This window comes from Oncorhynchus nerka, linkage group LG27, assembly GCF_034236695.1.
Source record: "Oncorhynchus nerka isolate Pitt River linkage group LG27, Oner_Uvic_2.0, whole genome shotgun sequence".
Taxonomy (NCBI): domain Eukaryota; kingdom Metazoa; phylum Chordata; class Actinopteri; order Salmoniformes; family Salmonidae; genus Oncorhynchus; species Oncorhynchus nerka.
This window is the reverse complement of record NC_088422.1, coordinates 55,313,276-55,330,086: the sequence shown is the minus strand read 5'-3', so window position 1 is coordinate 55,330,086 and position 16,811 is coordinate 55,313,276. Positions and strand designations below refer to the sequence as shown.

The window sequence follows — 16,811 nt, the reverse complement described above, 5'->3', positions numbered from 1 at the left end:
CATGAGGGCTAGCATTGTCTTGCATTAGGAGGAACCCAGGGCCAACCGCACCAGCATATGGTCTCACAAGGGGTCTGAGGATCTCATCTCGGTACCTAATGGCAGTCAGGCTTTCTCTGGCGAGCACATGGAGGGCTGTGCGGCCCCCCAAAGAAATGCCACCCCACACCATGACTGACCCACCGCCAAACCGGTCATGCTGGAGGATGTTGCAGGCAGCAGAACGTTCTCCACGGCGTCTCTAGACTGTCACGTCTGTCACATGTGCTCAGTGTGAACCTGCTTTCATCTGTGAAGAGCACAGGGCGCCAGCGGCGAATTTGCCAATCTTGGTGTTCTCTGGCAAATGAAAAACGTCCTGCACGGTGTTGGGCTGTAAGCACAACCCCCACCTGTGGATGTCGGGCCCTCATACCACCCTCTTGGAGTCTGTTTCTGATCGTTTGAGCAGAGACATGCACATTTGTGGCCTGCTGGAGGTCATTTTGCAGGGCTCTGGCAGTGCTCCTCCTTGCACAAATGTGGAGGTAGCGGTCCTGCTGCTGGGTTGTTATTTATTTCACCTTTATTTAACCAGGTAGGCAAGTTGAGAACAAGTTCTCATTTACAATTGCGACCTGGCCAAGATAAAGCAAAGCAGTTTGACAGATACAACGACACAGAGTTACACATGGAGTAAAACAAACATACAGTCAATAATACAGTATAAACAAGTCTATATACAATGTGAGCAAATGAGGTGAGAAGGGAGGTAAAGGCAAAAAAGGCCATGGTGGCAAAGTAAATACAATATAGCAAGTAAAACACAGGAATCCACATCTCCTGATGTACTGGCCTGTCTCCTGGTAGCGCCTCCATGCTCTGGACACTACACTGACAGACACAGCAAACCTTCTTGCCACAGCTCGCATTGATGTCCCATCCTGGAGGAGCTGCACTACCTGAGCCACTTGTGTGGGTTGTAGACTCCGTCTCATGCTACCACTAGAGTGAAAGCACCGCCAGCATTCAAAAGTGACCAAAACACCAGCCAGGAAGCACAGGAACTGAGAAGTGGTCTGTGGTCCCCACCTACAGAACCACTCCTTTATTGGGGGTGTAATTTCCTATAATTTCCACCTGTTGTCTATTCCATTTGCACAACAGCATGTGACATGTATTATCAATCAGTGTTGCTTCCTAAGTGGACAGTTCGATTTCACAGAAGTGTGATTGACTTGGAGTTACATTGTGTTGTTTAAGTGTTCCCTTTATTTTTTTGAGCAGTGTATATTTTAAAAGCTGCGTTCGACATCATTACCAACACAGACTGACCAGCTCAAATAGACGGAAGCCTTCTATATGGCAGACCAATCCTCTCTCGGCATGTCCAGCCCACTCATTATCTCAGCCAATCATGGCTAGTGGGAAGGTTGCTGGCTTTTTCTGTGGCTTAACCAACGAGGCTTGTAATTTAAGAGTTGTATTCGTATTTACAGATGGCGTACACGTTTGTTATTAAGCCACATAAAAGTTCACTTGTTTGAAAAGGCATTTCTGCCAAAAAACGCATTTTGCAACAAACAAAACATGTTTTACATTCACACAGCTCTCCTGTGAAGCTGCAGGTTTTGTGACCAGTTTTTGTTTATGTTGTCATAGTTGTGTCCAGGCGGGGACATGTGGGGGAGGGAATGTTATCCCCTCCAGGTAGGTTTTTGTTCCCCTGTGTGCTGAGGGTTCTTGTCCAGTTCTGGAATTTATGTCGCCACAGTCCCTTCTCCACCCCCTCTAGGATAGAGAAGCTGTCATCGTTAAAGTATGGGGATTCTATTGGGGGGATGTAGGTAGCACACATGAGGACATTTTTGTCTGATGAGATAATTTCCTTATTAATTTCTCGCCAGATGTAAAATGTTCCTCTTTTAACTAATTTAATAGAGTGGGTTAGGTCTGTTCTATACCACGTTAGCATACCCACTGTCTCTTCCCTGTTTCACACCTGGTAGTTTGGTGGATGGGACTACCAGCTCTTAACTTAGAGGGCTACCAGTGGGTCCGTCTCCTTTATACCATGTTTTTGTAGGATGACAATGTCTGTATTTCCAATTTCTTCTCTTCTGTCTCTCTCTCTCTCTCTCTCTCTCTCTGTCTCTCTCTCTCTCTGTCTCTGTCTCTTTCTTTCTCTTTTTCTCTCTCTGTTAATAATACAGGACCCATACAGGACTATATGGGTCAGTGGGGTTTTCTTCACCCAGTTACTCCATAATGCCTCTGACACACACACACACACATTATTCATTCTTACTTCACTCAGTCAGTTCAGACTTCATAGCTGGCTGCCGCATGGGCTGCTTTAATCAGTGAAGTCATGCATTTTTCATGTAGTCCATGTTGGACGGTCAATATTTCATACTTCATATCAACAGGCATGTACGTGTGTGTGTTTGTGTGTATATATTAGTGGCCGGAAGGCCCACAAGAAAGATAACTCTTCTGCTTCTTCCTCCTCCTCCTCTTCCTCCCCCTCTCCTTGGTAATTTCATTATATGTTGATGACAAAGAGCCAGTCATTCTGCGATAGGTACAGCAGACTCAGCGGATATGCAGTTAGTGAGGAATGCACTGAGTACTGGACTCAGGGAATGGACACATAGAATAGGATATGGAGGATAATAAATAACCAACCTCCCCTCCATCCATTGTATTTCCCTGCCATCACCTTGTCTTTGCTTATTTCCTATACTTTCTGTTCTCATTCTGTCTCTGTCTTTGTTGGGGCATGGATTCTACAATGTGTCATGGGCGTTCCACAGGGATGCTGGCCCATGTTGACTCCAATGCTTCCCACCGTTGTGCAAAGTTGGCTGGATGTCCTTTTGTGCGGAGGACCATTCCTTATACATAGAGAAAACTGTTGAGCGTGAAAAACCCAGCAGTGTTGCAGTTCTTGACACATGCCGGTGTGCCTGCCTTTTGTCTTGCCCATTCTCCCTCTGACTGGCACATATACACAATCCATGTCTCAATTGTCTCAATGCTTAAAAATCCTTCTTTAACCTGTCTCCTCCCCTTCATCTATACTGATTGAAGTGGATTTATCAAGTAACATCAATAAGGGATCCTAGAATTCACCTGGATTCACCTGGACAGTCTATGTCATTTGTATACTCTGTGTATTGGCTGTGACCATGGGGCCATGTTTGGTATCATGCATTTGTGTGTGTATGCTCGTGCTTTGCTTCGACTGTGTTAATGGCTGGTGTTTTCCTCTGTAGTGCTGCCCACCTGCTCTCCACTGGACTTCCACTGTGACAATGGGAAGTGTATCCGCCGCTCCTGGGTGTGTGACGGGGACAACGACTGTGAGGATGACTCCGACGAACAGGACTGTCGTAAGTCTCACACACACACAAACGCACAATTTCTGTAGGCCGTCATTGAAAATAAGAATTTGTTCTTAACTGACTGGCCTAGTTAAATGAAGGTTAAATAAAACAATTCTACATGCATCCAGTCCTGACCTCAGAAATCTTCCTCCTACCATGTGAGTGCAGGGAGATATCTGGGGTGAGATACGTGTAAGACACACACCTGATGCACGCTTACATATCTGTACTCCGGGAAGGATATGTGTCAACATGCTGACATATCTAAGCCTTTATACTTGGGCATGGACAAATCCACATACTTTCAGAAATGTCTCATACCTGTAGTCATTACCTGATCAATTTATTTATTTATTTTTACCTTTATTTAACTAGTCAGGTCAGTTAAGAACAAATTCTTATTTTCAATGATGGCCTAGGAACAGTGGGTTTAACTGCCTTGTTCAGTGGTAGAACGACAGATTTTTACCTTGTCAGCTCGGGGATTCGATCTTGCAACCTTTCAGTTACTAGTCCAACACTCTAACCACTAGGCTACCTGCCACCCCAGCAGGTATCTGTATAATAAAACATTTATAAAAATCAATGGTTATCCATACATGATATGTAATATTCATCCTTGTATGTCTGATAAAAGGGACCGCCCTGTTTGTTATAGACGATGGATATGATGGGTCAAGATTTGGTCGTCAGCCTCGGTCCCTCGCAGTCCAGACCCAACGTGGTGGTAGTGTTGGTCTGTGATCCACTTCAAACTGTCAATGCATAAATCATGAATCAATATTGTGTCGATATTGAAAGAAAATATTGTCATTTCACTAACCATACCACAAGGTAGCTACTCTACCTGCTTCCTTCATGACGAGAACAAGCTAGCTAGCCAAGTTACTTAATTAGCCAGCAAGCTTATATTAACCTGTAATACAAAATACGGCTAAACTTTTTAAAACATTAACTGTCACCACATAGCTTGATAGGGGGTAAAAAAAATAGCAATGTCATTATTTGTTTGCTAGCTAGGCTACCAGTTAGCCTTTACTGTTGACTAACCCCATTCCGTACAAATTTGGGTAATTGTGGCATTCAAACAAGGCTGCAATGAAAACAATTGGGACTGTAGCGACTGTGTTGGCATCAAAATCCAGGGTGTGAACTATGTTTCTATTCAAGCGTTGATTGACATGTTTATGGCCCGATAGAGAAAACGGACCCCTCTGACGCTGTACAGTAAATTGTGACGTGTCATGATGTAACGTACAGTGCGCATAATGCAACTCATTCTGTGTCGTACAGCCTCTCTCCACCAGGTGTAGCGCTACTCTCAGATTAAAAACAAGAAAGGGACAGGGACAGAGTAAAGGGGGATACTTAGTCAATTGTACAACTGAATGTATAAATTTGTTGCATCATCACTGCCAGCCATCATGACTCTCAAAAGCTGCTACAGCAGCTGTTTACTTCAGAAGATAACTTTAGCACCTCCCTAAAAAACCTGATTCAAATTCAACACAAACCTTCAAGTAGGCATGTTATGACACATTATATAAACACTTTATAGTGTTTTATTGACATTTTAGAGGTGATAAGTTGGACAGATCGGGTGAAAAAAGCAGTTTCTCCACACGGCTTATCTCCCTCTTTCACTATCACTCAGTAGGTTTTGCTTCCCCACCCGCCATTTTTCAAAAGACCCAGCATGAAGGTCTCATCATTGATTTTGCTAGTCAGCTAGTAAAAAGTTACGAACGCTCAACACCTGATGAATATGGCCGGTGTCAGTAAACGTTGGCAAAAAAAAGCATAAATTGTTGCCGACAGCATAGTTGCAGTCACCAACGCTCTGGATAACATAAAAATAGCCTAACCAGCTCTGCTAGGGTGAGTAAAATGGTCAGTGAGCTGTTCTCTCATTTGTGTCTGGAAATAGCTAGCAAGCTAGCCAACAACTACTGTTGTTAGGACAGAACGCTCAGATCAACCCTTAAAGAGATGGGTGGGGCTAAAGCTTAAGAGGGTGTGAACGATGCTGAATGGGTGAAGACAAAGAAGAGCTTTCCAGTAGTAGTACCAAAACATTCAAAGACCATTTTCTCAAAAGTGAGGTTACAACTTTAACAACTTTCAAATCAGAATTACTTTCCCATTGTTCCTCAACCGTAGAATATGGTATACCATTTTCTAGCTCCAAGTCTCTACTTTTATCAAATGTAAAAAACACAATTTCAAATTTTGCTACACAAGACCGAATCGAGCCGGTCTGTCGACAGTTTTCGTAGTGACATTAACATTCTATTGAAATGATTACTTGCATAGTGGAGTCTTTTGTTAAGACATGCCACTGGCTTTGAGTAACGTCAACTACTACAGCAACTAAAATTATTGCAACACTTAACAAAGAGCTGCAGTTCGTTTCGCAATGTGTAGCAAGAAAGCAAGCATTGTATTTGGGAGAAATCATTCACGAAACCTCAACTATGTCTCATAATGAATAATGTGGAAATTGAGCAACTTGAGGTGACTAAACTGCTTGGAATAATCTTGGATTGTAGTAAACTGTCATGGTGAAAACATATTGGTACAACAGTAGCTAAAATGGGGAGAAGTCTCACCATAATAATGCTCTGCCTTAACACTATCAACAAGGCAAGTCAGAGGATGGCAGACGCAGGATGGCGCCGGAGAAGATAGCAGGCGTTTTACGTGCCCCCAGCCGATTTGTTTTTTTGTTCGTTTACTTGCGTTGTTTGTAACTTATTATTTTACTTATTTTGTACATAAATGTTACCGCTACCGTCTCTTATAACTTCTAGACATCAGGACTGCGATTACTCACCACGGACTAGCAGAATCCTCTTTTTCCTTTCATGACTCTGACGAGCCCGACGTGAAGGATACTCTGCTTCCCTGGGAACAGGCCCCGATCCCCGTGATCTGCGTAAAGAGGAGGCGGAGGAAGAGGGGCTGAAGGTCTGGCTGCCTTCTGAGAATTCACAGGCGATCGAATAAACCCCAACTTCCCTTCATTCTGTTAGCAAACGTTCAATCTTTGGACAATAAAATTGCCTAGTTACGAGGAAGATTAAACTACCAACCGGACATTAAAAACTATAACATCTTATGCTTCATGGCTGAACGACGACAACATCAACATACAGTTGGCAGGTTATACGATGTACCGGCAGGATAGAACAGCGGCGTCTGGCAAGACAAGAGGCGGTGGTCTATGTGTTTTTGTAAACAACAGCTGGTGCACGATATCTAAGGAAATCTCAAGCTATTGCTCACCTGAGGTAGAATTTCTCATGATAAGCTGTAGACCACACTACCTGCCGAGAGAGTTTTCATCTGTATTCTTTGTAGCTGTTTACATACCACCACAGTCAGAGGCTGGCACTAAGACAGCATTGAATGAGCTTTATTCCGCCATAAGCAAACAAGAAAACGCTCACCCAGAGGCAGCACTCCTAGTAGCCTAGGACTTTAATGCAGGGAAACTTAAATCAGTTTTACTTATCAGTCTTTTTTTTACTTCTATTTTTATAGGTATTTTTTTTCAACTGCATTGCTGGTTAAGGGCTTATAAGTAAGCATTTCACTGTAAGGTCTACCTGTTGTATTCGGCGCATGTGACAAATACAATTTAGATATTATTGGAAATGGTCTGTATGCTCTAGAATATCATAAACATGTAATGTAAAGATATCCACTGATATGGAACCTTTTCTTCCAATACGGTGTGTGTGTGTGTGTGTGTGTGTGTGTGTGTGTGTGTGTGTGTGTAGTGACATATACATACACACACACAGTTTTCGTAGTGACATATACACACACACACACACACACTCCCATTAGGGAGGTCACTGCTCCCATGGCAACCACACCTGACTCTGAGGATTACCTTTTACCTTACCGTTCACATGCTTCCTCCTGTTGCCTGGGTGTGTGTGTGCATTTGTGTATGCATGTGTGTGCACGTGCCGGGGAAAGAAACTGGAAAAGGCTTCAGCTGGCTGGCAGCAGTAGAAAGGCATTGAGAGAGTGGTAGTGTGTGTATTTATACACTCATATTTATATCGCCATGTACTTACACATGTCAGGAATTGGTGCATATTTATACTTACATGTACTTATATGCTTCATCCCAAATGGCACCCTATTCCCTATTTGGTGCACTACTTTTGAGCAGAGCCCTATGGAATTGGGTGCCATTTGGGAAGCAGCCATACACATGGCACTGATGTTTCCCTATCCACTCCAGCTGTCAGTGTCGGAGTTGTTTCTGGGTTGAGATGTAGTTAGTGGTCAGTCTAAATGAAGACTTTGTCCAACTGCTTTGATCCAGAGTGACTCACTGGGTTGAAAGTGTCCAATATAATCCATGTAGAGGCTGAGTATTTCCATTGGCCTGATCATACTGCTATATACCCTGTGTAGTGAGTGGAAATGTATGCCGGGAAATTATTTCAACTATACTATGGCTCTTGAGGGAGCCTTCAAAATAATGTTCTGGATTAATTTAAATATGTTTAAATGCTTAAAGGGATTTATAAGGTTGTGCTTGCACACACACATTCACAACTGTCTATTACAATAATGTGTCACAATAAGTACCCTGTGGTTGAGATAGATTTCAGTCTACACACCTCTGCACCCATTAAGTCATTATCAGAGATCACCACATAGATCGGAATGAGACACTTGGTACGATTAATTTCCAACTCCATGGTTTGAATTTCCTGAATTTCTGGAGATGTAATTGATCCAAGCTAACCCTGCCAGCTTGTACCTCAGTTCATCCTTTTTTTCTAAATTACTCGTTAGATGGAGGTAAGCTCTCTCTCTTTCTCAGATTCTCTCGTTCCCTTGTTTTTCCCCCAGATAACTCTGTATAGAGGTGGGCTTTCTTTCTCTCTGATTCTCTTTCTCTGATTTTCTCTCTCTCGCTATTTCGCTCGCTCCGATTCTCTCATTCCCTGCTTCCCTCTCTCCTGTCTGACCCATATTTCAGGAGCCAGACGTAGAATCCCATCCTGATGGGGGGTCCGTCTGCCGTGAGCCAGCCATTAATTTTTCATCTTCTTACCCCAGCCCTGTAAATTTCCCCCTCCGTCGCTCCTCGGCCTACTTATTATTTCAGGCCTTTTTCTCTGTCTTTCTGTCTCCCTCCCTAGTTTCTTTCCCACCACTGTTGTTGTTTTATTCCATTATTTAAAGAGAGAAGGGGAAGAGAAAGGAGAAAGACAGGGAAGAATCCGTCATGCTCCACTTGAGCTTAGCGACTTGTCAATGTTTCAGACAACAAAACTGGAAAAAGAGACGTGTGTGTGTGTGTGTGTGTGTGTGTGTGTGTGTGTGCCGGTATGGGTGTGTGTTCCTACGTTCATTTCATGTTTTTGTTTGTTTGTCAAACATTCAGCAGAACACCCATAACTACATATCCACAGTGTTATCATACACCAGACCTAGGTTAAAATACTATTCAGAGCTTCTGCTCTTTTTTATAACCTGTAGGTAGGTAGGTAGGTAGGTAGGACTGGAGTCTGATTGGATTGTTCACAACTTCTGCTCTTTTCTATGTCAATTCATGGGATGAGAGGATGATGCAAGGCAGGCAGGGGCAAGGAGGGAAGGCAAATCCTGAAAATGCATAGGTAATACTCAAGGAAAAAAGGAGTTATAAAATGAATATATTTTTTTTTATTTTTTTTTTTACACACACACAAACACACCTCAATGCATAATGACCCTGGTAATGAATCACAGTGACCTTTCATCTCTAACCTCTGCCCGCTCTCTGACTGATGATCTGCCTAAGGACACGTGACTTCTGAACTTTCTGGCTTAGGAATTAGAGGGAGGAAAAGAGGGAGACAGATGAGTGATTCAATTAAATTCTACTAAATGTGCCAAGTGAGTTTTTGGAATGAGATTCAGCAATAGACTTGTAGTTTAAAGACTAATCTAGGGGCTAGCTTTGTCTTGTGCTCCCGTTCCGGGTCCTTCTCCTACTCTGTTGCATCTGAATAGGAGAGGGGTGAGAGTAATCTTCAATAAAAATACGAATATATCTCGTCTTTTCTGTTCTGAGGACTCTGTTGGGTCATAAAGCAACAGGATACCTGTGTGTGAGAAAACAAGAGAAAGAGATGAGAGGTAGTAGATATGGGTCACGTTCCGTCGCAATAGTCACTGAGGTAGGAAGTACAGTCTCAATGAAAAATACGAATTTTATCCTCAAACATTTCTGCGGCCGTCCCTTTTTTCCTGTCTTTCCACTCCGCTGAACTGCCGTCACATTTGTAAGTGGATTTCTTTGACTGAGCCTCTGTATGTATTTTATTCGCAGTCCATGTATAATTGAGGTAGATTTCATAATTAGTTAACCTTCTAAGGCAGCAACCCCCTCACACACACACACGCACACAAACAACATGCTTGAAATAATATATCACCCCCGGTCTGGGGCTATTCAGGCAGAAATCATGGTACTTCCTTCTGATACTAACCTGTTTACCTGTCCCTCCTTTAGCCAGGACTATTGTTGTAGGCCTAAGAGAGCTAGTAAGTGGAACTAATGATAACATCAGATAAATTATTGTAAGGAGGTTTTGGGGGGGTTGTTGTGCTGGATATGACAATGTATTTTAGATCAGAGGTTAACCATCAGTGTGAAGATGGCGGTGGAAGAAATGGCAGCCGTTTTACGGGCGCCTAACCAATTGTGCTATTATGTGGGTTTTTTCACGTTATTTGTAACCTAATTTTGTACATTATGTTTCTGCCACCGTATCTTACGTAAATAAAAAGCTTCTGGATATCAGGTCAGCGATCACTCACCTCGGATGAGACAAAGATTTGTTTCTGCAACAAGAAAGACGCACAGGATGTACTTCAGACACCCGACAAGGCCAATATCCCCGTCATTGGTAGGAGAAAGTGACGCAGGTATAGAGGACACAGGGTGAGGTGCCTTGTAAGGATCCGCCGACGGCGAGTGGGGAATCTGCCTTTACCATCAATATTACTTGCCAAAGATAGATGAGGTACGATCACGAATATCCAATCAACGGGACATCAAAAACTGTAATATCATATGTTTCACCAAATCATGGCTGAATGACGACATGGATAACATTCAGCTGGTGGGATGTACGCTGCACCAGCTAGATAGAACAGCACGAGGGAACAAGGTCTGTGTATATATATATATATATATATATAATATAACAGCTGGTGCACGAAATCTAAGGAAGTCTCTAGATTTTGCTCGCCTGAAGTAGAGTATGTCATGATAAGCTGTAGAGCACAAAATTTCCCAAGAAAGTTTTCATCTATATTTTTTGGGGCTGTTTGTTTATTTACCACCACAGACGGATGCTGGCACTAAGACCGCACTCTGTATAAGGAAATAAGCAAACATGAAAACACCCACCCAGAGGTGGCACTCCTAGTGGCCGGGACTTTAATGCAGGGAAACTGAAATCAGTCTTAACTAATTTCTATCAGCATGTTAAATGTGCATCCAGAGGGAAAAAAAACTCTAGACCACCTTTACACCACACACAGAGACGCATACAAAGCTCTCCCTCGCCTCCCATTTGGAAAATCTGACCATAATTCCATCCTCCTGATTCCTGTTTACAAGCAAAAACTAAAGTTGAAGGCACCAGTGACTCGGTCAATAAAGAAGTGGTCAGATGATGCTGATGCTAAGCTACAGGACTGTTTTGCTAGCACAGACTGGAATATGTTCCGGGATTCCTCCGATGGCATTGAGCAGTACACCACATTAGTAACTGGCTTCATCAATAAGTGCATCAATGACGTCATCCCCACAGTGACTGTACGTACATACCCCAACCAGAAACCATGGATTATAGGCAACATCCCTACTGAGCCAAAGTGTAGAGCTGCCACCTTCAAGGAGCGGCACTCTAACCCGAAAGCTTATAAGAAATCCTGCTACGTCCTCAGACAAACCATCAAACAGGCAAAGCGCCAATACAGGACTAAGATTGAATTGTACTACACCGGTCCGATGCTCGTCGGATGTGGCAAGGCCTGCAAACAATTACAGACTACAAAGGGATGCACAGCCGCGAGCTGCCCAACATTCACAAGGCCGCTGGGCCAGACGGATTACCAGGACAGTTGCTCCGGGCATGTGCTGACCAACTGGCAAGTGTCTTCACTGACATTTTCAACATGTCCCTGATTGAGTCTGTAATACCAACATGTTTTAAGCAGACCACCATAGTCCCTGTGGTCAAGAACACAAATGCAACCGGAGGGCACTATTCCCTATTCCCTAGCCTATTCCCCCTCAGGAAACTAAAAAGATTTGGAATTGGTCCTCAGATCCTCAAAAGGTTCTACAGCAGCAACATCGAGAGCATCCTGACTGGTTCCAACACTGCTTGGTACAGCAACTGCTCAGCCTTCGACTGCAAGGCCCAGTATATCACTGGGGCTTAGCTGCCTGCCATCCAGGACCTTTGTACCAGGCGATGTCAGAGGAAGGCCCTAAAAATGGGCAATGACTCCAGCCACCCCAGTCATAGACCGGAGCGCAAAGTCTAGGACTAAAAGGCTTCTCAACAGCTTTTACCCCGCAAGCCATAAGACTATGCATTGTTGGTTAAGGAATTGTAAGTAAGCATTTCACTGTAAGGTCAATACGTGGTGTATTCGGCGCATGTGACAAATAAACTTTGATTTGATGGGAGGTTGTCCACTGGAGGTTAATAGACAGCTACTTTTCTCTGTATGAATGTAAGAGAAATGTTACTAAGCTGTTGTGTGTGAGCATGCGGTGCGTGCACACTTGTACATCATACAAGTGGTGTATAGGATGTTGTTTGTGGGATTTGTCCTTTCATTGACATCCTGTCTCTCTCTCTTTGTCTGTAGCTCCTAGAGAGTGTGAAGAGGATGAGTTCCATTGTCAGAACGGCTACTGCATCCGCAGCCTGTGGCACTGTGATGGGGACAATGACTGTGGGGATAACAGTGACGAGCTGTGTGGTGAGCTACACATGCACAAACACACACATACACACCATACATTCACTCCTACAGTATACACATATATTCAGAAAGTTATTGTCTTTGTCACAACTCAATCCGTTGACTTTAATAACTCAATATCTCTCTTTCCCTCTCTCTTACTTTCTCTCTCTTTCTCCCCACTATCTCACTCACTCACTCACACTCACTCTCTCACACAGACATGCGTAAGTGTTCCGATAAGGAGTTTCGCTGTACAGATGGGAGCTGCATTGCTGAACACTGGTACTGTGATGGAGACACTGACTGCAAGGACGGATCAGACGAGGAAAACTGCCGTGAGTTGCCCTGTGTGTGTGTGTGTGTGTGTGTGTTATATTTGTCCTGTTTCACACATGGACAAGAGATGGAGACCATGACACTGTCACAAGAGGAATAAATCCAAAACTGAAGAATTAATCCAAAACTAAAGCTTAAACACAAAATAAAAATATTTATTAAAACATCCTGATGCCCAAAACATCATCAGTGCATAAATGAAAGGTGAAAACAAAGCACAAACGTTTCTGCTAAAACGTTTTTGTTTTCACTTTTCATTTATGCACTATGATTTTTTTCAGCCACCATGATGTTTTAGTAATTGCATTCAAGCCTCAGTTTTGAAAGTATTCCTTTTTCTACAGTGTGTGGGTCTCCATCTCTTCCAGTATTCTTATTTTGACTCCTACACACCTGGAACAGACACTATTCAGTATTAAGGACCATCAGACTCGTATTTTTGCATATCCCAACACCCCCTGAGACACGTACTGTACGTGTGTCCTCATTCTCTCTTCTCTCTCTCTGGCGAGGGGGATTTCAATAGTATAGATAAAGGATTGGCAGCAGGATTTCAAAGGGCCTGGTGTACAGTCGTGGCCAAAAGTTTTGAGAATGACACAAATATTAATTTCCACAAAGTTTGCTGCTTCAGTGTCTTTAGATATTTTTGTCAGACGTTACTATGGAATACTGAAGTATAATTACAAGCATTTCATCAGTGTCAAAGGCTTTTATTGACAATTACATGAAGTTGATGCAAAGAGTCACTATTTGCAGTGTTAACCCTTCTTTTTCAAGACCTCTACAATCTGCCCTGGCATGCTGTCAACTAACTACTGTGCCACATCCTGACTGATGGCAGCCCATTCTTGCATAATCAATGCTTGGAGTTTGTCAGAATTGGTGGGTTTTTGTTTGTCCACCAGCCTCTTGAGGATTGACCACAGGTTCTCAATGGGACTAAGGTCTGGGGAGTTCCCTGGTCATGGACCCAAAATATTGATGTTTTGTTCCCCGAGCCACTTAGTTATCACTTTTGCCTTATGGCAAGGTGCTCCATCATGCTGGAAAATGCATTGTTTGTCACCGAACTGTTCCTGGATGATTGGGAGAAGTTGCTCTCGGAGGATGTGTTGGTACCGTTCTTTATTCATGGCTGTGTTCTTAGGCAAAACTGTGATTGAGCCCACTCCCTTGGCTGAGAAGCAACCCCACACATGAATGGTCTCAGGATGCTTTACTGTCGCCTTGTCTTCTCCGGACATGCTTTTTTCCGGATGCCCCAAACAATCGGAAAGGGGATTAATCAGAGAAAATGACTTTACCCCAGTCCTCAGCAGTCCAATCCCTGTACCTTTTGCAGAATATCAGTCTGTCCCTGATGTTTTTCCTGGAGAGAAGTGGCTTCTTTGCTGCCCTTCTTGACACCAGGCCATCCTCCAAAAGTCTTCGCCTCACTGTGCGTGCAGATGCACTCACACCTGCCTGCTCTGTACTGGTGGTGCCTCGATCCCGCAGCTGAATCAACTTTAGGAGACGGTCTTGGCGCTTGCTGGACTTTCTTGGGCACCCTGAAGCCTTCTTCACAACAATTGAACCTCTCTCGAAGTTCTTGATGATCCGATAAATAGTTGATTTAGGTGCAATCTTACTGGCAGCAATATCCTTGCCTGTGAAGCCCTTTTTGTGCAGAGCAATGATGACAGCACATGTTTCCTTGCAGGTAACCATGATTGACAGAGAAAGAACAATGATTCCAAGCACCACCCTCCTTTTGAAGCTTCCAGTCTGTTATTTGAACTCAATCAGCATGACAGAGTGATCTCCAGCCTTGTCCTCGTCAACACTCACACCTGTGTTAACGAGAGAATCACTGACATGATGTCAGCTGGTCCTTTTTTGGCAGGGCTGAAATGCAGTGGAAATGTTTTTAGGGATTCAGTTAATTTGCATGGCAAAGAGGGACTTTGCAATTAATTGCAATTCATCTGATCACTGTTCATAACATTCTGGAGTATATGCAAATTGCCATTCATACAAACTGATTTGTGAAAATGTATATTTGTGTCATTCTCAAAACTTTCGGCCACGACTGTACACGCCGAGCCTTATCTTCCCTTTGTTGTCAAGGGGGTGTGTGTCAACATTCCCAACTTCTCCAAATTATCCTCATCCCTGACCTATTTTGACTGCCCTAGTGTAAAACAAACTGAATGTCAGTGTAGCCAATGTGAAATGGCTAGCTAGTTAGCGGTGGTGCGCGCTAATAGCGTTTCAATCGGTGACGTCACTCGCTCTGAGACCTGTGGTAGTTGTTCCCCTTGCTCTGCAAGGACTGCGGCTTTTGTGGCGCAATGGGTAACGATGCTTCGTGGGTGTCAGTTGTTTATGTGTGCAGAGGGTCCCTGGTTCGATCCCGGGGCGAGGGGACGGACTGTTACATTGATGCTGTTGACCCGGGTCATTGGTTTCTGCAGAAAAGGAGGAGGTCAAAAGGGGGGTGAGTGTAACCGATGTGAAATGGCTAGCTAGTTAGCGGTGGTGTGCGCTAATAGCGTTTCAATCGGTGACGTCACTCGCTCTGAGACCTGAAGTAGTTGTTCCCCTTGCTTTGCATGGGCCACTGCTTTTGTGGCGCGATGGGTAACGATGCTTCGTGGGTGACTGTTGTTGATGTGCCCGGGTCGGGCGAGGGGACGAAAGCTATACTGTTACATCAGAAGCACACACTGTCTTTATAGTTTATGACAGAAAAGTTTGGGGGTGAAAGAGAATGTGTATTAAATATGTACCTTTCTCTCTCTCTCTCTCTCTGTAGCATCTGATGTAATGACGGCCACTTGTAGTGTTGAAGAGTTCCAATGTGCGTACGGACGCTGTATTCTGGACATTTACCACTGTGACGGAGATGACGACTGTGGAGACTGGTCTGATGAGTCCGACTGCTGTAAGTACACACACACATCGGATTCAGGTGGCTAATCATTAACATCTGCAGGCTGTATTTTACAATATACCGGTATTGATGCATGGACTGGTTTAGGTTTTTACTTTACCTTCTATAACGGTATTTGAATGTTTGGTTTGTTAAATGTGATACGCAGTGTTTAATGTCCATTTTTATAGTTTACTTCGCTACATGAGTCATCTCTTTCCGCTCACTCTCTCTCCAAACCTAGCCCCACCCCCTGTCACTCAAGGAGCACATTCTTCAACCACAAGACACTTACGTTCAGTCTGCATGGCCAATGGCCAACAATGCTGTTTTCACTCCTATTCATTTTTGTGTCAAAGAACACTATTTAAAGTCATTCTATTTCCATGATTCCAACATTTCACCCAAGTGTTTTGCTCTAAATCATAAGTCAAATCGCAATAGCAACATTTGGTTCAAAATAAGGTTTTGATTGTTTGCCCACCCTACGTGGTGTGATCATAACAACATACAGGAACTCAAGTCCTTCTGTTCACCTGATTTAGAATTCCTCACAATCAAATGTAGACCACATTATCTACCAAGGGAATTCTCTTCCCCCCCAAGCAGACACATCGATGGCTCTGAACGAACTTTATTTGACTCTTTGCAAACTGGAATCCATATATCCGGAGGCTGCATTCATTGTAGCTGTGGATTTTAACAAGGCTAATCTGAAAACAAGACTCCCTAAATTTTATCAGCATATCGATTGCGCAACCAGGGCTGGAAAAACCTTGGATCATTGCTATTCCAACTTCCGCGACGCATATAAGGCCCTGCCCCGCCCTCCTTTCGGAAAAGCTGACCACGACTCCATTTTGCTGATCCCTGCCTACAGACAGAAACTAAAACAAGAAGCTCCCGCGCTGAGGTCTGTTCAACGCTGGTCCGACCAATCTGATTCCACACTCCAAGACTGCTTCCATCACGTGGACTGGGATATGTTCCGTATTGCGTCAGACGACAACATTGACAAATACGCTGATTCTGTGTGCGAGTTCATTAGAACGTGCGTTGAAGATGTTGTTCCCATAGCAACAATTAAAACATTCCCAATCCAGAAACCGTGGATTGATGGCAGCATTCGCGTGAAACTGAAAGCGCGAACCACTGCTTTTAATCAGGGCAAGGTGACTGGA

General features: G+C 43.7%; 1 protein-coding gene across 3 annotated transcripts in view; it reads left to right on the top strand.

Annotated features, from left to right (window-relative positions):
- lrp4 (low density lipoprotein receptor-related protein 4) overlaps positions 1–16,811 on the top strand; it is a 234,348-nt gene that overhangs the window by 144,922 nt on the left and 72,615 nt on the right. For all 3 annotated transcript variants that reach the window (XM_029638670.2, XM_029638669.2, XM_029638671.2), the window contains exons 3-6: positions 3,258–3,374; positions 12,279–12,392; positions 12,596–12,712; positions 15,514–15,642. In XM_029638670.2, the coding sequence (XP_029494530.1) occupies positions 3,258–3,374; positions 12,279–12,392; positions 12,596–12,712; positions 15,514–15,642 (477 nt within the window). The remainder of the gene's footprint in view (positions 1–3,257; positions 3,375–12,278; positions 12,393–12,595; positions 12,713–15,513; positions 15,643–16,811) is intronic.